Source organism: Cherax quadricarinatus, chromosome 7 (assembly GCF_038502225.1).
Source record: "Cherax quadricarinatus isolate ZL_2023a chromosome 7, ASM3850222v1, whole genome shotgun sequence".
Lineage (NCBI taxonomy): Eukaryota > Metazoa > Arthropoda > Malacostraca > Decapoda > Parastacidae > Cherax > Cherax quadricarinatus.
The window spans coordinates 62,543,169-62,569,722 of record NC_091298.1 but is presented as its reverse complement, the minus strand read 5'-3'; the positions used below and the strand labels follow the sequence as shown (position 1 = coordinate 62,569,722).

General features: G+C 45.3%; 1 protein-coding gene across 5 annotated transcripts in view; it reads left to right on the top strand.

Annotated features, from left to right (window-relative positions):
• The window catches only part of LOC128686924 (frizzled-9), a 95,478-nt gene that overhangs the window by 42,123 nt on the left and 26,801 nt on the right, over nt 1-26,554 (top strand). For 4 of the 5 annotated variants that reach the window (XM_070082593.1, XM_070082590.1, XM_070082591.1 and 1 more), the window contains one exon: nt 25,104-25,238. In XM_070082593.1, the coding sequence (XP_069938694.1) occupies nt 25,116-25,238 (123 nt within the window). In that variant the 5' untranslated portion in view covers nt 25,104-25,115. Of the gene's footprint in view, nt 1-8,995; nt 9,370-25,103; nt 25,239-26,554 lie in introns of those variants that run through there. The other variant, XM_053774202.2, reaches the window with a different exon arrangement.

The following is a 26,554-nucleotide window of genomic DNA, read 5'->3' as shown; positions in this document are numbered from 1 at the left end:
AAACTGGACTCGGGGGGGGGGGGGGGGTAATATAAACTGGACTGGGGGGGGACTGAGGGGGTAATATAAACTGGGGGGGTAATATAAACTGGACTCGGGGGTAATATAAACTGGACTGGGGGGTAATATAAACTGGACTGGGGGGTAATATAAACTGGACTCGGGGGGGTAATATAAACTGGACTCGGGGGGGTAATATAAACTGGACTCGGGGGGGGTAATATAAACTGGACTGGGGGTAATATAAACTGGACTCGGGGGGGTAATATAAACTGGACTCGGGGGGGGTAATATAAACTGGACTCGAGGGGGTAATATGAACTGGGGGGGGGGGGTAATATAAACTGGACTCAGGGGGGGGGGGGGGGTAATATAAACTGGACTCGGGGGGGGGGGGGGGGGTAATATAAACTGGACTCGGGGGGGGGGGTAATATAAACTGGACTCGGGGGGGTAATATAAACTGGACTCGGGGGGGGTAATATAAACTGGACTCGAGGGGGTAATATAAACTGGACTCGGGGGGGGGGTAATATAACCTGGACTCGGGGGGGTAATATAAACTGGACTGGGGGGGTAATATAAACTGGACTCGGGGGTAATATAACCTGGACTCGGGGGTAATATAAACTGGACTCGGGGTAGTATAAACTGGACTCGAGGGGGGTAATATAAACTGGACTCGGGGGGGGGGGGGGGGGAGGTAATATAAACTGGACTCGGGGTAATATAAACTGGACTCAGGGATAATATAAGCTGGACTCGGGGGGGGGTAATATAAACTGGACTCGGGGGGGGTTACAAACTGGACTCGGGGGTAATACAAACTGGACTCGGGGGTAATATAAACTGGACTCTGGGGTAATATAAACTGGACTCGGGGGGGTAATGAAAACTGGACTCGGGGGGGGGGGGTAATGAAAACTGGACTCGGGGGGGGGGGTAATATAAACTGGACTCGGGGGGGGGGGGGGGTAATATAAACTGGACTCGGGGGTAATATAAACTGGACTCAGGGGTAATATAAACTGGACTCGGGGGTAATATAAACTGGACTCGGGGGTAATATAAACTGGACTCGGGGGTAATATAAACTGGACTCGGGGGTAATATAAACTGGACTCGGGGGTAATATAAACTGGACTCGGGGGTAATATAAACTGGACTCGGGGGTAATATAAACTGGACTCGGGGGTAATATAAACTGGACTCGGGGGTAATATAAACTGGACTCGGGGGTAATATAAACTGGACTCGGGGGCAATATAACCTGGACTCGGGGGCAATATAACCTGGACTCGGGGGCAATATAAACTGGACTCGGGGGCAATACAAACTGGACTCGGGGGTAATATAAACTGGACTCGGGGGCAATATAAACTGGACTCGGGGGCAATATAAACTGGACTCGGGGGCAATATAAACTGGACTCGGGGGTAATACAAACTGGACTCGGGGGCAATACAAACTGGACTCGGGGGTTAATATAAACTGGACTCGGGGGGTCAATATAAACTGGACTCGGGGGTTAATATAAACTGGACTCGGGGGGGGGGGGTAATATAAACTGGACTCGGGGGGGGGGGGGGTAATATAAACTGGACTCGGGGGGGTAATATAAAAAGGAATCGGGGGGGTTAATATAAAATGGACTCGGGGGGTAATATAAACTGGACTCGGGGGGGTAATATAAACTGGACTCGGGGGGGGGGGGTAATATAAACTGGACTCGGGGGGGGTAATATAAACTGGACTCGGGGTTAATATAAACTGGACTCGAGGTTAATATAAACTGGACTCGGGGTTAATATAAACTGGACTCGGGGGGGGTAATATAAACTGGACTCGGGGGGGGGGTAATATGAACTGGACTCGGGGGGGGGTAATATAAACTGGACTCGGGGGGGGGGTAATATAAACTGGACTCGGGGGGGATTGTAATGTAAATTGGACTCGGGGTGGGGTAATTTAAACTGGACTCGGGGGGAGGGTAATATAAACTGGACTCGGGGGGAGGGTAATATAAACTTGACTCGGGGGGGGAGGGTAATATAAACTGGACTCGGGGAGGGGTGTAATATAAACTGGACTCGGGGGGGGGGGGGAGTAATATAAACTAGACTCGGGGGGGGGGGGGTAATATAAACTGGACTCGGGGGGTAATATAATCTGGACTCGGGGGGGGTAATATAATCTGGACTCGGGGGGGTAATATAAACTGGACTGGGGGGGGAATATAATCTGGACTTGGGGGGGTAATATAATCTGGACTTGGGGGGGGGGGGGGTAATATAAACTGGACTCGGGGGGGGGGGTAATATAATCTGGACTCGGGGGGGTAATACAATCTGGACTGGGGGGGGTAATATAATCTGGACTTCGGGGGGGTAATATAAACTGGACTCGGGGGGGTAATATAATCTGGACTCGGGGGGGGGGGGTAATATAATCTGGACTCGGGGGGGGTAATATAATCTGGACTCGGGGGGGGGGTAATATAATCTGGACTGGGGGGTAATATAATCTGGACTTGGGGGGGGTAATATAAACTGGACTCGGGGGGGGGTAATATAATCTGGACTCGCGGGGGGGTAATATAATCTGGACTCGGGGGGGGGGGGGGTAATATAATCTGGACTTGGGGGGGTAATATAAACTGGACTCCGGGGGGGGGTAATATAAACTGGACTCGGGGGGGGTAATATAAACTGGACTCGGGGGGGGGGTAATATAATCTGGACTCGGGGGGGGGTAATTTAAACTGGACTCGGGGGGAGGGTAATATAAACTGGACTCGGGGGGAGGGTAATATAAACTTGACTCGGGGGGGGAGGGTAATATAAACTGGACTCGGGGGTAATGTAAAATGGACTCGGGTGGGGGGGGGATAATATAAACTAGACTCGGGGGAGGTAATATGAACTGGACTCGGGGGGGGGGTAATATAAACTGGACTCGGGGGGGGGTAATATAAACTGGACTCGGGGGGGGGGTAATATAAAACTGGTAATATAAACTCTGGGGGGGGGGGGGTAATATAAACTGGACTCGGGGGGGAGGGGGGGGGGGGGGGGTAATATAAACTGGACTCGGGGGGGGGGGTAATATAAACTGGACTCGGGGGGGGGGGTAATATAAACTGGACTCGGGGGGGGGGGGGGTAATATAAACTGGACTCGGGGGGGGGGTAATATAAACTGGACTCGGGGGGGGGGAGGGGTAATATAAACTGGACTCGGGGGGGAGGGGTAATATAAACTGGACTCGGGGGGGGGGGGGAGGGGTAATATAAACTGGACTCGGGGGGGGGGGTAATATAAACTGGACTCGGGGGGGGGTAATATAAACTGGACTCGGGGGGGGGGGTAATATAAACTGGACTCGGGGGGGAGGGGTAATATAAACTGGACTCGGGGGGGGGGGGGGGGGGGGTAATATAAACTGGACTCGGGGGGGGGGGGGGGGGGTAATATAAACTGGACTCGGGGGGGGGGTAATATAAACTGGGGGGGGGGGGGGGTAATATAAACTGGACTCGGGGGGGGGGGGGGGTAATATAAACTGGACTCGGGGGGGGGGGGGGGGGGTAATATAAACTGGACTCGGGGGGGGGGGGTAATATAAACTGGACTCGGGGGGGGGGTAATATAAACTGGACTCGGGGGGGGGGGGTAATATAAACTGGACTCGGGGGGGGGGGGGTAATATAAACTGGGGGGGGGGGGGTAATATAAACTGGACTCGGGGGGGGGGGGTAATATAAACTGGACTCGGGGGGGGGGGGGGTAATATAAACTGGACTCGGGGGGGGGGGGGTAATATAAACTGGGGGGGGGGGGGGGGGTAATATAAACTGGACTCGTGGGGGGGGGGGGGGGGGGTAATATAAACTGGACTCGGGGGGGGGGGGGGGGTAATATAAACTGGACTCGGGGGGGGGGGGGGGTAATATAAACTGGACTCGGGGGGGGGGGGGGGTAATGTAAACTGGGGGGGGGGGGGTAATATAAACTGGACTCGGGGGGGGGGGGGGTAATATAAACTGGACTCTGGGGGGGGGGGGGGGTAATATAAACTGGACTCGGGGGGGGTAATATAAACTGGACTCGGGGGGGAGGGGTAATATAAACTGGACTCGGGGGGAGGGGTAATATAAACTGGACTCGGGGGGGGTAATATAAACTGGACTCGGGGGGGGGGGGAGGGGTAATATAAACTGAACTCGGGGGGGGGGTAATATAAACTGGACTCGGGGGGGGGGGGGTAATGTGAACTGGACGGGGGGGGTAATATAAACTGGGGGGGGGGTAATATAATGTGATCTGGACTCGGGGGGGGGGGGGGGGGGGGTAATATAAACTGGACTCGGGGCGGGGGGTAATATAAACTGGACTCGGGGGGGGTAATATAAACTGGACTCGGGGGGGGGGGGGGGGTAATATAAACTGGACTCTGGGGGGGTAATATAAACTGGACTCGGGGGGGGGTAATATAAACTGGACTCGGGGGGGGTAATATAAACTGGACTCGGGGGGGGGGGGTAATATAAACTGGACTCGGGGGGGGGTAATATAAACTGGACTCGGGGGGGAAATATAAACTGGACTCGGGGGGGGTAATATAAACTGGACTCGGGGGGGGTAATATAAAATGGACTCGGGGGGGTAATATAAACTGGACACGGGGGGGGGGTAATATAAACTGGACTCGGGGGGGGGGGGGTAATATAAACTGGACTCGGGGGGGGGGGGGTAATATAAACTGGACTCGGGGGGGGGGGGGGGGGGGGGTGAGGGGTAATATAAATACGTGAAAAAATTGTGTTTATATTTTCAACTTTGTTTTTGAATAATTTTCAAGTTTTAGCTTTAAGGGACTACGTCTTCAACTCTCCCTGCATAACTAGAATTACTAACAAACTCCACAGTTCTTTAAATCAGTTCCTGATCAGCCTGGCTGTGTTGCACACGTTGGACTGCGGGGGGGGGGGCGAGCACCAACAGCCTGATCGTTAAGGTCAGCAACCAGGAGGTCTAGTCTGGGGCCAGGAAGAGGCGGTTACTTTCAGAAGCGACCACGGGTAGCCTACGTACAGGTATGTTATTCTCCCCCATCCCCCTTCCCACATCAACTTACCCTCCTCATCAACACCTCCCTTCTCACCATACTCCCCTCCGTCACAGTTCCCCCACCACTTCTTCCTCACCCCTCCAAGAAGAGAAAGAGAGGAAGCGAGGGGTCGGATGAGCGCTACACATGGGAGGGGAGAGTTGGTAAGGGGTGAGGGCAATAAGGAGTGTCTGGTGGCCCCATAGCAAGGGAAGAATTTGTAAGACTTCTGGGCACCTCTGGCTTCATCAGCCAACACCTCAAGAGGGTTACCTGTAGTCGGTTTTGGGGTCGATGCTCTGATCCCAGAACAAGCCTCAGTTACTGGTCTGATCGACCAGACAAAGGGAACATTTGAAGTTCTTTGACCTATACTCCTTCGAACGAAGGAGAGAAAGATGCATTATAATTTACGCCTGGAATATCCTGGAGAAATTGGTCCTAAGTTTGCACACACAAATCATTTCCTACTAAGGCACGAGGCTCAGCGAACGGTGTCCAATACCCCTAGTGAAAAGGAAAGTTCTTGCTGTATTCAAGAAGTGAATAGGCTCGTAAAGTTGGTTCCTGATCAGCCGGGCTGTGGTTCGTAGATACGTTAGACTGCGGGTGGCCAACAGTAACACCCTGGTTGATCAGGCCTTGATGCAGGAGGCCTGGTCAGGGACCGGACCGCAGAGGGTTGTTGACCCTAGGGACACGCTGAAGGTACATATTACAAAATCCCAGTCCTCTGTGCCGCCTCAGTGCACGGAACTTGTTCTCTCTAGGCTGGAATACTGCTGTACATTAACATCCCCATTCAAGGCAGGTGAAATTGCAGCACTAGAGAACGTACAGAGAACCTACAGAGAACCTTTACTGCACGTATAAGTTCCATCACACACCTTAACTACTGGGAGCGCCTGGAAGCACTTGGCTTGTACTCACTAGAGCGCAGACGAGAGAGATGCATCATAATCTACACCTGGAAGATTCTGGAGGGACTGGTCCCTAATATGCACACAGCAATCACTCCATACGAAAGCAAAAGACTTGGCAGGCGATGCAACATACCCCCATTGAAAAGTAGGGGCGTCACTGGTACACTAAGAGAAAACACAGTAAGTGTCCGGGGCCCAAGACTGTTCAGCAGCCTCCCACCAGCAATAAGGGGCATTACGGGAAGACCCCTGGTTGTCTTCAAGAGGGAGCTGGACGGTGCCGGATCAGCCGGGCTGTGGTTCGTACGTTGGATTGCGTGCGGCCAGCAGTAACAGCCTCGTTGATCAGGCCCTGATCCACCGGGAGGCCTGGTCGTGGACCGGGCCGCGGGGGCGTTGATCCCCGGAATGCCCTCCAGGTAGACTTCAGGTAGTGCAGAGTGCGGCGTAAATTTGTAACGTAATTAAATGTTATCTTATTGGTGAAGATTTAAAGTGAATCAGAAGTGACATTCACAAGTCGTCATCTGGAAACTAATATCCGATTCTTTTCATTAGAATGGTAAATTAAGACATTCACAGCCCAAATCTAATTCCAGCATTTCTAAGAGACCAATATCAAAATACACGAGCATGTTAAGCTTGCAGCCATTCAGAAGTTACATTGTTAAGTTATCAATTTTTTTTGAATGTTTGAAGCTACGCTACTAAGGATTTTGGAAATTATTTGAGCCATTCTAGAATGCTGGGACTGGGATCATCAACGACTGTTCATAAGGAACCTGCACATGCCAATTGTTCAAAGAATCTGGTCCTAGTTGCCGTACACAAGCGTGGAAAATTAGAAGCCGATCCGGTGAGGCATTCTCGAGTTATGAGCGAAAGAAACACGAAAAGTTGGAAGTAGGAAAAGAAATGTGGAAAGAAAGAAAACTTAAGTAACCATATAAGATTCTCCCTCTCAGGGATTAATAATAATAATAATCTCACTATGTATGGGGAGGGGTTGTTTGTAGGTAAGGGGGGGGGGTCTGATATACATGTCTGTTTTTTTGTTACAGAGGTGTGGACATGTTTGTTTGGTCAACTTTTCATGTTTGGCGGGGAATTCAAAGTCACTTAATGTATACTGTGGTGTGATACCTGTGAGAACACACTCACCCTGGTGCGGAACACACTCGCCCTGGTGCGGAACACACTCGCCCTAGTGCGGAACACACTCGCCCTGGTGCGGAACACACTCGCCCTGGTGCGGAACACACTCGCCCTAGTGCGGAACACACTCGCCCTGGTGCGGAACAAACTCGCCCTGGTGCGGAACACACTCGCCCTGGTGCGGAACACACTCGCCCTGGTGCGGAACACACTCGCCCTGGTGCGGAACACACTCGCCCTGGTGCGGAACACACTCGCCCTGGTGCGGAACACACTCGCCCTGGTGCGGAACACACTCGCCCTGGTGCGGACCACCCTCGCCCTGGTGCGGAACACACTCGCCCTGGTGCGGAACACACTCGCCCTGGTGCGGAACACACTCGCCCTGGTGCGGAACACACTCGCCCTGGTGCGGAACACACTCGCCCTGGTGCGGAACACACTCGCCCTGGTGCGGAACACACACGCCCTGGTGCGGAACACACTCGCCCTGGTGCGGAACACACTCGCCCTGGTGCGGAACACACTCGCCCTGGTGCGGAACACACTCGCCCTGGTGCGGAACACACTCGCCCTGGTGCGGAACACACTCGCCCTGGTGTGGAACGCACCTTGTGAGCCTTCATCTGTAAACAATAATAATCACAAATCTATAAGAGAACTGAAAGGTAAAGCTGTATCTGTTTAACCACCACCACTACTACCATCACGACCACTACCACCACCACCACCACACCTACCACCACCATCACTAAGACTACCATCACAGCTGCTACCATCACCACAGCTACCACCATCACCACAGCTACCACCATCACCACAGCTACCACCATCACCACAGCTACCACCATCACCACAGCTACCACCATCACCACAGCTACCACCATCACCACAGCTACCACCACCACTACAGCTACCACCATCACAGCTACCACCATCACTACCCTCACCACAGCTACCACCATCACTATCACCGCCTCCACCACAACATTAACTTGACTGGGTTATCTTAGGTTAAATCTAGTGTATTTCTATGAGCCTTTATCGTATGTGCCATCAAGACCATTGTAAAACAAAAATCGTGTTATATACCCAAAGCCTGAATAAAAACTTACCTACTCACAACAACAATAATAACCACCATCTTCGTAGCCACACACTACAGTGTATCTAATATAAATAATAAAATCTTTTACCACAAGCAAACAGTCACGACCACCATCACTTACTGTCCCTCAGGTCTTGCTGTGGCCACTGCTCCTTCAAGGTGTAAAGGGCTCTTGATCCAGGGAATTTAAACAGCCTTCCAGTTCTTCGGATCAAACCTAATTGTCTCCCATTCTTTAGGCGTTGTATACAGTTACTAGTTTGGCCTTCTTTAATAATATTAATATGGTTACAAATTACAACCAAGACACCAATAATTCAAATCCACAAAGAGCTCCCTATACTACTAAAAATAACTGAAACAAGTCATTGAGTTTAAAGTCTGGCGTGCAGTAAAAGGCTTTAAAGTTTTTGGGCTATCCTAAGTAATTTACACTATGATAATTGTACTTACGTGTACCTGTACATAATAAACTTAACAGGCCAACTATCTGGAATTATGGCCTTTTAGGCCTGGTAAGGAATAAGGAAAGTGGATAAGTTTTGGCAGGAAGTGAGATAGGGAAGGAGTGAATGAAGTAGGGAGTGAGGTAGGTGGGATGGAGTGAGGTAGGTGGGATGGAGTGAGGGAGGGAGGGAGGGAGAGGAAGGTGAGTGAGAAAGAGAGAGGAAGAGCAGCTCCAGTTGAAGTCTAACCTGGGTAGTGTTAGTACGCGAACATCACCGCCCCTCGCTCATCCATGCTACCTCGCTTCCCTCTTTATTGAACTCTTCTCTAGGAGCCCCGTGCCCATGGCGTGCCCTTGATTGTTCTCTGTGCACCCCTCTGGCCCCTCCCCACACGAGGGCCTACGAGATAATTGAAAAAATAATAGTGAAAATGATGAATTTAGTGATTTGGACGAGCGTGTTGTGTTGGCTGGGAGGATGGGCACTGGAGCTAGACACAGGGTTAGCCGCAGCACCTAGGAAGTGTGAGAGGATTACTATACCCATGTGTAAGGAGATGCCCTACAACACCACCAGGATGCCCAACCTCCTGGGGCACTTCAGCCAAGCAGAGGCCGCCATTCAAGTGAGTATAGAAGATATATAACAGTGAGACCTGAAGCCTGTCTGAACACGAGTGTTATTCTTGGAACTCACACTGACTTGATTGGGTTATCCTAGATTAAATCTGCGTAATTGATCACTAATGTAGACCTACAACATCTGTGCTCCCAGAACCATTGTACAGATTTATATTAGTCTAAAACCATTTGGATTTTTTATATAAAGCTTAGAGCTAACTTTAATGCTTAGCCAGTTACCGAGTACACACTGTTACGGTGTTAGTAACTTTGTATTTTGGTGTATGGGAAGGGCACTGTAGGTTTCCTTTATATGGGTGAAGTGTGGGTACCACACGGGATTGTTAATTTGGATTTTAATCATATGATCCGTTTATTGGCCCGGGTCATTGATTTATAATTATTATCAAGGGGGAGCGCTAAATCCGTAGGATTATGCAGCGCTTGTTGGGGGGGGATGTGGAAGGTATTCAGGCTTAATTCAGGGAACGGGAGCATAGACCCAATTCCCTAGATCAAGAGCCCCTCGCCAACGTCAAGGAACCTTCCTTGAGAGGCCCGGGTCATTTAGAGGTAATTTAACGACTGCTTCCCGGCACCCCTCAAGGGAGGGTCCTTGATGCTGGCGAAGGGCTCTTGATCTATGGAATTGGATCTGTGCTTCAGTTCCCTGAATTGAGCCTGAATATCTTCCATCCCCCCTTGTGCGCTGTATAATCCTACGGGTTTAGCACACCCCCATGATTATAATATAAACTGCTCCCCGGCATATTTCGACCATTAGTTGTAGGTTGTTGAATTATTATACAGTATTAAGTTGATTTTTACATTTCAGGTATTTTGTTGTGCAAAAGGTAATCAGACCTACTGAAACCCACCCAACCTAACACAAAATAATCTAACGTAATCTAACCTTACTTTGCTATCGGTTGATATGCGTCTTTGTTTACATTCGGCCAGGTGCGTGACACTTAACGTTGATTTGAATAGACGTGCTGTGCATCCAAAGTTAGTATATGAACCCGCTGATATCTACAAAATTAACAATTTGCATTAGTATTGGGTGTACTGTAAAATGTAGTAGCCATAGTTCTCTGACCCAAGGCTACTTATTGTTTGTGGTAGAGCATTTGACACTCTTCACCGCTGCCGTGCAGCTTCTGGGACGAATTATGTATATCTACTGAATAACAGTACATTCTGAGGTGTGTGTCTTGGTGCATATACAAATATGTGTTCGGCTGTCACCACACACTACAGCTAACAAGGAACATATCCACGCCCGGTGTCTTTAACGGTGGTGTTTATGTCAGAAATTCCCTGCTTTATTTAGCGGTTGACTAGCTATTCTTGACATAAACACTGAAGCTTCACATTCCTTCACTTAAGCCTTAGTCACTGTTAGACAGTAAACTCAAGATAAGTCGCAGTGAACGACTGTCAATTAATAAAAATAATGAACCTATTACATTCAGGGACTGCGGTTAGTCAAAGTCCATTCTTCTGCTTATTTGTGAAACTAAGTTAAAATAGTCAAGCCTAATTTTTTTCCACATTTCAGATGTTCCTGTTTTTTGACACCTCTTTACAAACCAAGATAGTGTTTATGACCCTCATGGGTTTGGCGCATTTTATTTTACTATGTCACATACTAAGAGCTTTTATCCCATTTCATCAGTTTCTCTCCATAGTCCTTTTTAGAGGAAGACGATGCCAGTGAAGGGGTTTTGGTCCAAGGAATTTAAGCAAGCCTAGCTTTCCTTCAACCTAATTACCTCATTACCCAGGCCATTTTCTATTATAATGATTAATAATAATAATCGCCAGTTTTCTAATTAACTAAATGTAAATGTAGGTTATTTAAGTTAAAATAACTTGACATGTATTCTGATTGACTTGAATCATTTCTTTGTTAGTTTCCAGCTCTAGACATGAATGATCACTGCGAACGCAAACAGGTTATTTCAGCGGGCGAAATATAATATGTGGGATGGTGATCGGATCCCGGAATTGTAGTAGATACGAGACTTTCAGACCAACAGGTGGTAGACTCCAGCATCTTACTAAATTGAAGAGTTCTTGATACAAGGAATTGAATCCACTTCTCCTTTTTGGGTTTGTCATGTCGAAGGATTCTTAATTCAAGAATCCTTCTTGTGTCCCGTAGCACGATCGCTATCGCACTCAGCTCACACTGAGATCAGGAGTTCGAATCTCCTGTACGGCTGGAAAATTTTAGGGACGTGTTTCCGTAAGACACCTGTCCATGTTCACCCATTAGGAATTAGAGCTGCCTTTTTTCATCAAGCCTAATTCCCGAGACCCTGTATGATTCCTGTGGGTTTAGTGCTTTCCCTTAAATATAATAATTTCTTTCTCGTTAACTTGTAAAGTGATAGGTGAATTTTGCAAACCTCTACTTAGTCACCATACACCTAGTTTTACCTTTCACCAATGTTTCTTAATGGTTGTCATTCCTGTAATATTTCATTTCCAGTTTGAGTCCTGGTCTGAGACCGGGCAGCGGGAGCAGTTATTTCCAGAACAGTTTATAAATACACAAGTGGCTGAGTGAGGGATTATCATCTATGTTTCTTGTTAGGTGTTATGTTCAAATAAACTGAGGTAATATTCACTCGTTGTAAGATATCTTCAAACTGCGTTACACATCCTCCAAAATTGTTGTTCGTTTACACAAACTCTTTTTTAATATTTTTTTATTTATTTCAACCCTCGCTTGTTATATTTTTTTGTGTAGTCATTCAAGATAAATATAGGTGGCAGTAAGCGACACAAGCATAGAATGGCAGTGTTGGGGAAGGGAAAGGGATGTGACAGTTTGCGGAGAGTGGACAGGGTATGAGTGAGTGTGTGTTTATGTAGGGGTGGAGGAGAAGGGGGCAGGGGCAGAGGCAGAGTATGAGTGACAGTGTGTGTTGGGGGAGGGAAGGGGCACGATCTGAGTGAGTGTTTGGTGTGTGTGTGGGGGGGGAGGGATGAGGAAAGCTACATTGTGTTTGGTGGAGGGTGGGTAAGGATTAGAGGTCTTCGAGGGGCGCTTGTATTACTCTGTATCAAGTTAATTTTATGGCAATGCTAAGTGTTATAGTTGGTAGTGGTAGTTTTCATTATGGTTGTGGTAGTAATGGTAATTGGATAAGATTATTGTAGTGGCTGTTTATAATAGTGGTGATTAGAGCTGATGGTGGTAGTGTGTGGTGTTAGGCAGTAGGCCTAGTGGGCCCATACGAATCAGATAGCCTACGGCACAATGACTACGTTTTTTTTTCTCATGTATCTAGTCATTCTGTTTTAAAAACTCCTCGAAGTAATTCGACGAGCTTTTGAAACAGAATTTGGAATGACTAGAATTGGAAACAGAGCTGCCGCTCAGTTTCCAAATCATTGATTCCATTTTTATCTTTAAATTTGTATTGCTCAAATCTGATTCCGGTGTTAAGAGTTCTGTCATTGTTTATTTGCAGCACTTACTATCTCCTATATTAATGCCTTTTATTTAAGTCTCAGTTATATTACCCCCTCCTCATTCCACGTCTTCAAAAAGAAATGCAAGTTTTAAATTATCATTTTAATCTTCGTAGAAAGACTGCCTTATACACAACCCGCACATAGAGGACAAAAGATTGACGACGTTTCGGTCCTATTTGACTATTCACGTCACACTGTGACCTGTGAATGCTTCAAGTCTGGTAGAAACGTTATCATTAGCTTTTCTCTCTATGTGCGGGTAATTTGTGTATTATACCAGTCACGGTATTGTGCCTTTTGTTCTTCAAAGACTGCCTCATGTACCACGAGATACCCATCTCTGCTTCTGGCCCCATTTCTCCGCCAGCCGCTGCTGCTGGGTTAACGCTCCTGGTTGCCTATCATACCTATTTTTAAAACTATGTATGGTTCCTGCCTCTACCAATCATATAGAATCTCAGCATTTCTACAGTCCAGGTCAAGATGGAGGCAAGAGGGGTTTAGAATAGGTCACCCCAATGGAAATAAGTAACTTTGTCTGACTTTTTGGGGTTACCTGGAGGTTACCTGGAGGTTATTCCGGGGATCAACGCCCCCGCGGCCCGGTCCATGACCAGGCCTCCCGATGGATCAGGGCCTGATCAACTAGGCTGTTACTGCTGGCCGCACGCAGTCCAACGTACGAGCCACAGCCCGGCTGATCCGGCACTGACTTTAGGTATCTGTCCAGCTCTCTCTTGAAGGCAGCCAAGGGCTTATTGGCAATTCCCCTAATGCTTGATGGGAGGCTGTTGAACAGTTTTGGGCCCCGGACACTTATGGTGTTTTCCCTTAGTGTACCAATGGCGCCCCTACTTTTTATTGGGGGCATTTTGCATCGCCTGCCCAGTCTTTTACTTTCGTAGGGAGTGATTTCTGTGTGCAGATTTGGGACCATTCCTTCCAAGATTTTCCAAGTGTAGATTATGATACATCTCTCCCTCCTGCGTTCCAACGAGTACAAGTCAAGTGCTTCCAAGGGTTCCCAGTAGTTAAGGTGCTTGATAGAACTTATATGTGCAGTAAAGGATCTCTGTACACTCTCTAGATCTGCGATTTCACCTGCTTTGAATGGAGATGTTAATGTACAGCAGTATTCCAGCCTAGAGAGAACAAGTGATTTGAAAAGGATCATCATTGGCTTGGCATCTCTCGTTTTGAAAGTTCTCATTATCCATCCTATCATTTTCTTTGCACGTGCGATCGTGGCACTGTTGTGATCCTTGAAAGTGAGATCCTCAGACATTACTATTCCCAGGTCCCTTACATTATTTTTCCGCTCTATTGTATGGCCGGAGTCAGTAGTATACTCTGTTCTAGTTATTATCTCCTCCAGTTTTCCATAACGGAGTAGTTGGAATTTGTCCTCATTGAACATCCTAGGTTCTCTACACACATGCTGTGTATGATAATTCTATGTAACTGTATTTGTGTGTACCTGAATAAACTTACTTCAGTAATTGCTGGGTCATTACGACGTTGTCTTCAATTGCATCCAAGACTAGCAAAATATTTGCATATGTAGGATACACTACCTTCGCAAAAACCTTCGAGAAGTGCGACCATGGGGTAATTGCGCACAAAATGCGTTCAAAAAGAATAACTAAAGGTGGGCAGATGGATATTTAATTCCTGACAAATAGAACCCAAAGGGTAATAGTAAACAGTACAATCAGGGGCTGCTACAGTGAAAAGTTCTATCCCCAAGACACGTTACTTTCCCCACTTCTTTCATTCTCTTATTTGACAGACAAATCATAGCACTATCATCCTTTGCAGACGATGCTAGAATTTGTATGAAAGTGGCATTCATAGAAGAGACAGCGAGTCACCAAGCTGATATAAACTAAGCCTTCCAATGGACTACTGCAACAATCTAATGTTCAGTGAGGAAAATTTCAGTTGCTTTGTAACGAAGAGTGGAGGTAATGAAAAAGATAAGAGTACAAGACAAACTATTCAATAGAATGCAAGTCGAATGCGTGAGATGTAAGAGTGATGATAAACGATCTCACGCTCATGGACCACAACAATATTTTCGCAACTGCAGGAAAAATGATGGGTTGGATAACTAAAACCTTCAAAACAGAGATGACGATACTCTTGAGGTAACTTATTCTCCATATGTTGGAATGTTACTGTGTATTAACGAGCCCTTTCAAGGCAGGCGAAATTTCCGAGCTAAAAAAAAAATGTACAGAGCACCTTCACAGCTCGTTTCAACTGTTAAGGGACCACTACTCTTCAGCATTCACTCTTCATGCACAACTCTTCAAGAAAGAACTGCAGATTCCTTAAAAGCAATTCCTGATCAGCCGGGTTGTAGTGCATACGGGCGGCGGGCACTAACAGCTTGTTCGATCAGGCCAGCAACCAGGAGGCCTGGTCTGGGATCGGGCCGAGGGGGCGGTGATCTTCGGAAGAGAGCCTATGTAAACAGGTAAAAAGCACTTTGCTGTCCAGATGTATATACATAGAGGCACACTTGTGTATATACAGAGATAAACACTTGTATATACTCACCCACCGGTGTATATAGCATTCTTTCAGTCATCTCGTGAGGAACCTTATCAGATCCTTCACTGAAGTTTAGATAAACAATATAATACCTTTTATTGTTGTCCAACACCTCCAAGTATTTTTCTAAAACCAAAAGTCTAAATTTATAAGGTCGGAACGACTCTGAAACTGATGAAACTCGTTTATCAAATTGTGGCAGGTCAGTTTTATAAACTTCTACCCTTCATGGGAGGAGTGAAGAGCTCTTCATCCAAGGAACTGAAAATGGCCTTTTCCATGGATCATACCTGATTACCTCCCCCATTCACCAGATGCAGTATGATCCTTATTGGTTTCCCACTTCATAAATATATCTTCAGTACCCCTCAAGGGTGACATGATCTATGGGATTGGACCTACCCTTCTTTTTATTGGATCGAACCCTCCCCACCCCCCTTATCGACACAGGAGAGGGGTAACCTTAATGCTGCGATGATGTTTGAGTGGTTTATGCCAACTGACAGGGAAGGAGCCCTTCTCTAGATGGGAGGCCACTCTGGGTGCTTGCCTGATTAAGAACCCAGCTTCTCGTTCGGCAGAAATATACCTACCTGGAGGGTATTCCGGGGATCAACGCCCCCGCGGCGGCCGGTCCACGACCAGGCCGCCTGCTGGAATCAGGGCCTGATCAGCCAGGCTGTTACTGCTGGCCGCATGTAGTCCAATATACGAACCACAGCCCGGCTGATCCGGCATCAGCTTTAAGTATCTGTCCATCTCCCTCTTGAAGGCAGTATCGTGGGAGGCTGTTGAACAGTCGGGGCCCCGGACATTTAGTGTTTTCTTTTAGTGCACCAAATATGCTGATACAACAGTGTAAGGAAAATGGACGGGATAGCAAGAACACTGAAAACAGATTCCAAGCCCATGGTTCTTTTAAAGACCATTTTCCTCGCTGTGCTGGGATATTGTAGTGTACTGACGGCTCCCTTAATTAAAGGCGGGAGATATTGCCGAACTGAAAAGAAGAACCTTCGCTACTCGTATAAACTCAGTCAAGCATCTGACCTACTGGGAACACTTGAAATACTGTACTCCTTGGAATGTATACTTAATAATCAGCATCTGGAAAATGTTGGAAGGTTTGATCTCAACCTGCACAGTAAAATCCCTTCAGATGAAAGCAAGAGGCTTTGCAGACGGTGCAAAATTTCACCAATGGGTAGCAGGGGTGCGATGAATACACCAGGAGAGAACTTAATAAGCTTGAGATTCAGAACTCTTCTTCGTTCATTAAAGGAATTACTACGAACCCGCTGGCTGTCCTCAGCACGGAACTTGGCAAGTTCCTTAAGTCAGTTCTTGACCAACCAGGGTGTGGAGTATTAACTGGACTGCGTGCGCCTGGCACCAACAGCATAGCCGATCAAGTCAGCAACCAGGAGGCCTTAATTAATGTATATACATTGGCGTACGCAGTACTGTCTATATACACTTACACAACTGTGTATATACACCGCATCTTTCGGTGTATATACAAGCAGCATTCAGTGTATATAGCACGCCAGGTATATACAGAACACTTGGGGTATACACAGTGAGAGATACAACTGTGCTCAAATAAGTTGACCTTGTTAAACTAGACACCAGAATTATGCCTTTATTGCTGGCATATAAACTTAATTGGCACAGACCAGTTGCCTGGTACCGCTTCTCCAGACCAGTCTAGTCAGTAAAACATTTATCACTAATATACGAGCTTATGGTAGTAATTTAGCATAGCTAATGAATATAACCCAGAGCGTGTTATTGGAGAGACGGAGAGATAAGTAGTGGCTTCCCAATTGCCTTAATATATGGACTATTGTTTCATCCGCTACAAGCTAGCGACATTTTCACGGGGATTTATATTGGCGTTGCGGTGTTAACTGGCTGTGCTCTGAGCTACGCTGTCACTCACTAAGTCGAGCTGACATGTTTCAAAGTGAGGCCAGATAAGGCCAGAGTTACAAGCATCGATAATTTAAGTTGAGGGTGTTATCGCAGACATCAAAGCCTCGCGCGGGAAACGACTCACCTTTTATGGGTAATTAGGATGTGTCCGATTTCTTGCAGGGTGGCAGATCTCTCTCAATTTCATCCCTAATGTTTGCCTCGTAAATAAAAAATATGTATAGCTAACTATGGTCAAATTTCACAGATCTTGTATGGTTGTTAAAATTGGTTTTTAAGCAAAATGTATGCAGTATAGATAAAGTACATGATGTAGAAGCCAGGGCCGGGAGGCAGATAAGTGGTGTTGGGAGGTGCGCTAGTAGGGGTTGGTCGCTGCCATGGATCTCTCACCTCAGCTTAATCTTATAAAACACTCGTCAGTCAAATTTGCTTTTTTTTTATTGCAGGGTGTAAGTTCTTTTTTATATTTCATAATCCAGGTGACGTGTATATTGTAGGATTTTAACTCCATACTTGGCATAGTGCTTAGAGATCCCTTGCTTGCATGTTCTGACTCACGTACAAATATATATATATATATATATATATATATATATATATATATATATATATATATATATATATATATATATATATATATATATATATATATATATATATAACAGAGGAAAATAGTATTTTTTGAAGTATACAGGAAGCGTTAATAAATGATAGGGTAATATGAGGAAATACCGGTTTCCGTGTATGCAAATTAGGCTGTATATGTTATGATGATGTAAACTGAATTTGTGGATAAGGATACTTGTGTACAGGGCATTTATTAAAACTTTTCAGCAGGAGTTCCTTGATCATTGTCACAACTGTTTTAACATTGATGAAGCCTTTAATAAATGTCTTTAACTGTAACCAAAATTTATTTATAAATATATTTATATAATGTTCCGGAAAGAATATGTTTCAAATAAGGGATAATATAGAAATACGTTTAATTAGTAATGAAACAATTCTTCTGCATGATATAATTTAGCATTAACCACGATTTTTCATAGTAATAAATATCCGGTGCGTATGTTCACTGACTCGGAATAGTCAGCCGCCTGCATTGCCTTGTGCTGTCTATGACTCGTACGGTTTTTTTTATATGTATATAAAACATTCTGCTTTAGGTAAGGTTTGTCAGGAAACAAGATAAGTGTTTTCCTCACCCGGGTCTTTGTCATATGATGACCCGCCACTAGAGCTTTTGGTCATCTGACAGAGACCTTCCACAGGCTCACCCCCTTTGAAAATTAAAATATTTTGCCTTGGTGATCATTTTATCTCGCAGTCCTAAAATTCCGCAGTGGGTGGGGAACTAAAATATTTAGCTCCGACTTAAGGCCTAGCGGGCAGAGTAGGAAGAGGACAAGCATGAAAATTAGTCACCAGTGCTGAGGGCAGAGGTGGAGGGGACATGTACACCGCCAAGGTCGGCGGCGGCTCTGTATCTTATTCACGTTCGCGACCACCGATTCTGATACCCGGTTTCCGTATGAATGCTAAGTCTACATTCAGTATTTTGTCTGCGTTCGTTCTTCGAGGGAGGTTGGTTGATGCTTCTGCAGGGCCTCTTGGGCCGGGGAACTGTACTGTCTACCTCTTCCTTGGCTCGAACCCGATTGCGTACCACTTCTCAGGTGTTGTATGACCCCTACAGGATTAGCTTTTCTCTGTATATAATAATGACCACATATTCTTATACCAGGATTTAGTATATTGACGATACTTTAAAGCTAAGTTGGATATCCGGATTCTATGTTTACAAAGAATCTATGAAATAACGTAGTTTACCTGGAGTTTACCTGGAGAGAGTTTCGGGGGTCAACGCCCCCGCGGCCCGGTCTGTGACCAGGCCAGTTGGAACAATTTTTTTTTTTTTTATTATCACACCGGCCGATTCCCACCAAGGCAGGGTGGCCCGAAAAAGAAAAACTTTCACCATCATTCACTCCATCACTGTCTTGCCAGAAGGGTGCTTTACACTACAGTTTTTAAACTGCAACATTAACACCCCTCCTTCAGAGTGCAGGCACTGTACTTCCCATCTCCAGGACTCAAGTCCGGCCTGCCGGTTTCCCTGAATCCCTTCATAAATGTTACTTTGCTCACACTCCAACAGCACGTCAAGTATTAAAAACCATTTGTCTCCATTCACTCCTATCAAACACGCTCACACATGCCTGCTGGAAGTCCAAGCCCCTCGCACACAAAACCTCCTTTACCCCCTCCCTCCAACCCTTCCTAGGCCGACCCCTACCCCGCCTTCCTTCCACTACAGACTGATACACTCTTGAAGTCATTCTGTTTCGCTCCATTCTCTCTACATGTCCGAACCACCTCAACAACCCTTCCTCAGCCCTCTGGACAACAGTTTTGGTAATCCCGCACCTCCTCCTAACTTCCAAACTACGAATTCTCTGCATTATATTCACACCACACATTGCCCTCAGACATGACATCTCCACTGCCTCCAGCCTTCTCCTCGCTGCAACATTCATCACCCACGCTTCACACCCATATAAGAGCGTTGGTAAAACTATACTCTCATACATTCCCCTCTTTGCCTCCAAGGACAAAGTTCTTTGTCTCCACAGACTCCTAAGTGCACCACTCACTCTTTTTCCCTCATCAATTCTATGATTCACCTCATCTTTCATAGACCCATCCGCTGACACGTCCACTCCCAAATATCTGAATACGTTCACCTCCTCCATACTCTCTCCCTCCAATCTGATATTCAATCTTTCATCACCTAATCTTTTTGTTATCCTCATAACCTTACTCTTTCCTGTATTCACCTTTAATTTTCTTCTTTTGCACACCCTACCAAATTCATCCACCAATCTCTGCAACTTCTCTTCAGAATCTCCCAAGAGCACAGTGTCATCAGCAAAGAGCAGCTGTGACAACTCCCACTTTGTGTGTGATTCTTTATCTTTTAACTCCACGCCTCTTGCCAAGACCCTCGCATTTACTTCTCTTACAACCCCATCTATAAATATATTAAACAACCACGGTGACATCACACATCCTTGTCTAAGGCCTACTTTTACTGGGAAAAAATTTCCCTCTTTCCTACATACTCTAACTTGAGCCTCACTATCCTCGTAAAAACTCTTCACTGCTTTCAGTAACCTACCTCCTACACCATACACTTGCAACATCTGCCACATTGCCCCCCTATCCACCCTGTCATACGCCTTTTCCAAATCCATAAATGCCACAAAGACCTCTTTAGCCTTATCTAAATACTGTTCACTTATATGTTTCACTGTAAACACCTGGTCCACACACCCCCTACCTTTCCTAAAGCCTCCTTGTTCATCTGCTATCCTATTCTCCGTCTTACTCTTAATTCTTTCAATTATAACTCTACCATACACTTTACCAGGTACACTCAACAGACTTATCCCCCTATAATTTTTGCACTCTCTTTTATCCCCTTTGCCTTTATACAAAGGAACTATGCATGCTCTCTGCCAATCCCTAGGTACCTTACCCTCTTCCATACATTTATTAAATAATTGCACCAACCACTCCAAAACTATATCCCCACCTGCTTTTAACATTTCTATCTTTATCCCATCAATCCCGGCTGCCTTACCCCCTTTCATTTTACCTACTGCCTCACGAACTTCCCCCACACTCATAATCAAAAATCCACACTTACGAGAGGAACGTTAGGATGACCATGATGGAAATGGTATATAATACCATGACAAGTTGATGAGTAAGACGTGTGCAACACTTGGGTCTCGTTATTGTTGAAATTTTTCGCTTACGCTGTAGGCTTCTTCAGTCGAATACTGAGGAAGCCTACAGCGTAGGCGAAGCATTTGAACAATAAAGATACCCTACTGCTGCTGCACATGTTGTAATGGCTGCTTCGGCCTATCCTGGACAAGTGTCAAATACCTAATCGGAAAAAAAGGGCAGAGAAGGCCTTTTTCTCGCTCATTTGTGGTTTGACCGAAACATCATCCTAACGTTTCTCTCCTAAGTGCAGATTTTTGGTGCTTTGTTCTTTGTGTTCTTCAACGCAGTCAAATATCCAAATTTAGTATGTCTACGTTCCTAAGAGCCAAGTCTGAAAATCCTGATTCTGTACTTTTATCCCCGCTTCTACATTTGAAATCGATAAAAGTAAAAACGGGCATCTGTATTATGCTAGCATATAACTGGTTCACTTTCATCTTTTTTTCATCTAGTGGTCCCACAGATTTGTTGATTTGTTTTTAATCCGCTAATTTTGTAGAAACCTCGATTTTTGTGTATGATTAAGACTTCTTAAGCAAGGATGTTTTTTTGTATATACTTCAGAATTCTTAAGCAAGGATTACTCAGGCACAGGAAAGGCTTGGGGACGTGATTTGCAGAGGAAGAAGGATGTTGTAGTAACTGATGACTCCATTTTTGTTTTTAGCCATTTTGAATTAGGAATAGGAAGGTTTTTAGTGGGAAGCTGACCGACTTGGTGCGTCATAGAGGCTGCAACTGAGGGCATTGACTGGCCTTGTCTTGCTTCCAAAGATTAGGACAGAAGACTTACTCTTGATATAGGCGAAATTTAGTGCCTTGACTTATTGCCCAGTGGGCAAGAGTATGATGAGGATAATTGTCACAGGAAGAAAATTTGCCAAGTAAGTAGAGTATGACAAGCATTCTTGTAAAAGAGCAATGCACTTATTAGGCAGAGTATGACACATCCCAAGAAGAGAATTATGAACCTAGGGGGCAGTATGATAAGCATCCCAGGGAGAGAATGAGAAAAATTAGCCACCAATGCACCTGGCAGGGGCAGGGTGAGATGTCTTTCTTGCGCATCAAGGCTGAAGCAGAAATCTTATTTTCAGTAGCTCTTGAGCGCCGAGTCTGATATCCGGATTCTGTATGTTTACGGTTTTGGGTGCCAACTTGTATATCAGGAATCCATATGCTGTTTATTTGATACTCAGTGTTAACTTTGATATACCTTTGGGTTTCATGAGTTTTCCTACTTCTGCAGTCCGGCCTTGGGCCAACCAGCCTGGTCAACCAGGCTGTTGCTGCTAGCGGCCGTCTGGCCCACATATCCATCTCAAGGTACTTTTCGGGCTGCCACTTGTACACGTATTACGGCAGTGTTTAAGATAGCTTCCGGTAAGATAAAGAACAAAACGGCACTGTACTGTGACTGGAACAATGTTAAATAGCCGGCCCAAGGATGCTGTACAATGTTCTTTCATTGTGCCCAGCTTTCACTGGGTCTGTTTTGCATTTTTTCCCTCATATCTCTCACTTCGTTAGGCTATGGCAGTGTGCAGATCAGGGGCCAAGACCTCGACTGCCTTCCATATAGCTATATAATGTCCGTCGTCCCAGACTATTTAGCATATTACCAGAAAAATATCAGTAATACTCCTGGGACAAGTGCAAAAGTTTTCAAGAGGAAACTGGACAATTATCTCCACTAAGCGCAGATCAGCCAGGCTGTAATGGATATGTAACCCAGGGCCTGGTTACGGAGTGGAAACTCAAAAACTCATTACAGGTGAGTAAGTATTTAGGACTTGATGCGTTCCCAGTAATTTAATTGTTTTATTGGCTCTGTGTGGGGCTACAATGATCTATGTTAGCTCCAATATATCTCTTGCCCTTAATGGAGCCGCTAACACCGAACAAAGCCAGAGAGCATACGTAATGTGAAGTGTCACCATTGGCACAATTTCCCCTTGTTTTGAAGGTTCGCTTTTGTGACATTTGCCTTATTGCGTTTCTTTAAAGAAAAGATCGGCTAACATTATTACACCCGGGTCCTTCACATGTTCCTTTGGTTCTGTTTGGTGATTTTACATCTTTTATACAGTGTCCCTATTGAATTCTTCATTCTTTCCATATCTAAGGAGTTGGAATTTATCACCATTGTACACCTGAAGGATGTTTTCGGGGGTCAGTGCTCCTACGGCCTGATCCCAGACAAAGCTTCCTGATGGATCAAGACCTGATAAAACAGGCTGTTACTACTGGTCGCACCCACTCCAGTATGCCAACCACAGACTGTGGCTAGGAACTGATTTGAGGAACTTGCCAAGTTCTCTCTTGAAGACAAGCAGAGGTTTGTTGGTAATTCCTCTTATTTACGAAGGGAGGATTTTGAAAAGTCGGGGACCTCTGACACTGTCCGTGCTTTTTATTAGAGGTACTCTGCACCGTCTGCCAAGTTTGGTTTTCATATGGAGTGATTTCAGTGCGCAGGTTTGGGACCAGTCTTTCTGTTGGTTTAGAAAAACACGTAGGTAAACACTAGGACATATTTATTAGAAAAAGTTTCGGTGCTGGAACCTTGATCAAGGTCCCAGGACCGAAAAATTTTCTAATAAATATGTCCTTTTTCTAAACCAACTTCTCGGTGTTTATTACCAAGGTTTATACCAAATTCTGCTGTACTTTTTTCTCTCGCGTTCTAAGGAATACAGTTGAAGAGACTTAAAAAGTGTTCCCAATAGTTCAAATGTTTGATTGAATGTATATAGGCAGTAAAAGTTTTTTTTTTTTCAGTAGTCGGACCTGCCTTGATGGAGACCATTAGTATGCAGCAGTATTCCAAGCTGTAGAGGAGTGACTTGAATAGTATCATTACTTAGAGTATCACTGGAAGACTTTGCTTATATCACTTTAGTTACTTGAGCTGTTAGTTATGGCATATTGTGTAGCTCAACAGAAAGACCGCAGTGGTTATATATATTACCACCATTCCTCCTTAGTTGCACTCGGGATGAATGATTGGCAATGTTTGGCTTTGCGTTTGTAATCCCTGGATGATAACGCTGTTTCCTCTGATAACTCTTATCTTTCGTTGATCCTAAGTGACGGAGGGTGGGGGGGGGGGATTCCCTTCATAGATAAAAGCTTTTACGCTTGCCTCGAAAATTTGAATTACGTTGTGCCGAAATATCGCATTTTGATCCCCCGTACGCACAGTTAAAATTGATCCGTAAAATATTTTTTCTCCAGTGTAGCGCACATGGCTGGATAATTAACAGCATTCATCTGAATCAGGGCCTGAGATAATAAATATATATGTGTATTGCGAACAATAAGGAGCTCAGTACTGGTCTCTGTGGAACACCACTGGTAACGGGACACCACTCTGATTTCTCATTTATGAAAGCACACTGCTATTTATTGATCAATCAAACCTCGATCCAGGACATTTCTGCACCTGTTCCTTGTGCCGCTACTTTCTTCAACAATTTCCTGTGTGGTACTCTGTTAAAGGCCTTTCTGAAATCCATGAACTCACTTTTTTTTAATCTGATATATTTTAACTTTTTCTTCAATTATAATTGCTCATGGAACTTCTTGATCAGGTTAATAATAATAATATAATATTTACATGTACAACGTATACAGACCTAGGTAACATCAGTGACAGACTACTACATAGAAATCCCCTTAAGCAGTGGATTTCTGGCAAATTAGGTCAATTTTGTCCCCAAGATGTGACCCACATTAGTCAACTAACACTCGGGTACCTATTTTACTATTAGGTGAACAGGGACACAAGATGTAAGGAAACACGTCCTAATTTTTCCACCCGTACCAGGGATCGAGACACGGACCTCAGTGTGCGAGTCAAGTGCGCTACCAATCGAGCTACGAGTGTGATTCTTTGTGATGTAGATTGTTTGAGAGAATATGTATTTAGTGCATCAGAGTAACTCGAAGTGTATTTCAGGTTCACGAGTATATGCCGCTGGTCGACATTGGTTGCAGCCGTAACTTGAGGTTCTTCCTGTGCTCACTGTATGCTCCCATGTGCTCCCCTGTTGTGGCCACCCCAGTCCCGTCCTGCAGGTCCATCTGCCTTGAGGTGAGTGAACGTATACTCTTTCAGTCTCTCACTGTACAAACGAACCTACATGGATAAAATTCAACAGACAAGAAGTGTTGTATATTTCGGCCGCCCACTGATTTCCTCTTCACCAAGATGGAAAAAAGGTCTTAGTTGTGGGGGGGGGGGGGGGATGATACTCAGTAATTCAACCCACCGCACCAGTTCTTTCCATGTGGGTTCGTTTATGTATTTCACTTTTCTGTATGGAAGCAGGAAAGGGCTTACTTGTATTTCGAAATGTAGCCTTCATATCTTTTCTTTGTACCGTTAGTGTTCATAACCCTTCATGTATCTAGATATACACAAGTTTGAGCCAAGAGAAATGCCCTATCTACAAATGAAAGAGCCCAGTTTTCTGCCCAACGAAGAACAGGAGAGGTTATGATCGTGACGTACAAAATACTCGGGGCATAGACAACAAGAGCAAAGACAGGCTCTGCACTGGGGCTGGGACGATACCAAATTTTTTGCCAGTGCCTATACTCAATTTTAGGCCAATTCTGATACCATCAAATTTAGCCGATACGACAGATATCGGTGCTTTGGCACAGCCTTACTCTGCAACATGGATGGAACATATAGAACAAGGCATGGTTTAAAACTGCACAACAAAACGACCACAGGGATATCAGAAAGTGTTTCTTCAACACAGGAGAAATGTAAACCATGAAACAAGATGAAAATAGAGCAGTTAAAAGTGGCTTTATTTTCTAGGCCAGGTAGTTATTCCCCTATATGACCAAGCTGTCTGCAACATGATCATTTAGTAAACCAAGCAACATCATAAGACGGCTGCTGCAACTAACCCATCTCTTTGGGAAGGACCTACTTAGTCTTCTTGCCTTTGTGCCATCTGTATTGATAAAACTGGGTTACTAGCACAACTGTTGCTCTCTAGGGCTCCAAGGCCGAGGGACTGATTACCTCATCCCCCCTCCCCCCCAACTTAAGTACAGGCAGTGTTTACTTTAGTGTGTCACTAATGCAGCAGTTTTCAGTTATCCCATTCTTCATTTATTCAGACTTCCTACAATAATTATATTCACTACTTACTATAAGCTAAAGCTGAGAATATTTGAAAGGTAAGTACTGTGTGTACTGTATATGCCTGTATATAGGCATAGCACTGTTGCTCACTTAATATATGATAGTTTAAATATGTTATCAGACTTTTGCATGTAGTATTTGAAAGTGATAAAAGGCTGTTTCACTCTTTATCTGCAACCCAGAACCTGACCTGCTGTATAACTGCCTGTATATAATTACAAATGATACTGTAATTACATGGGAGG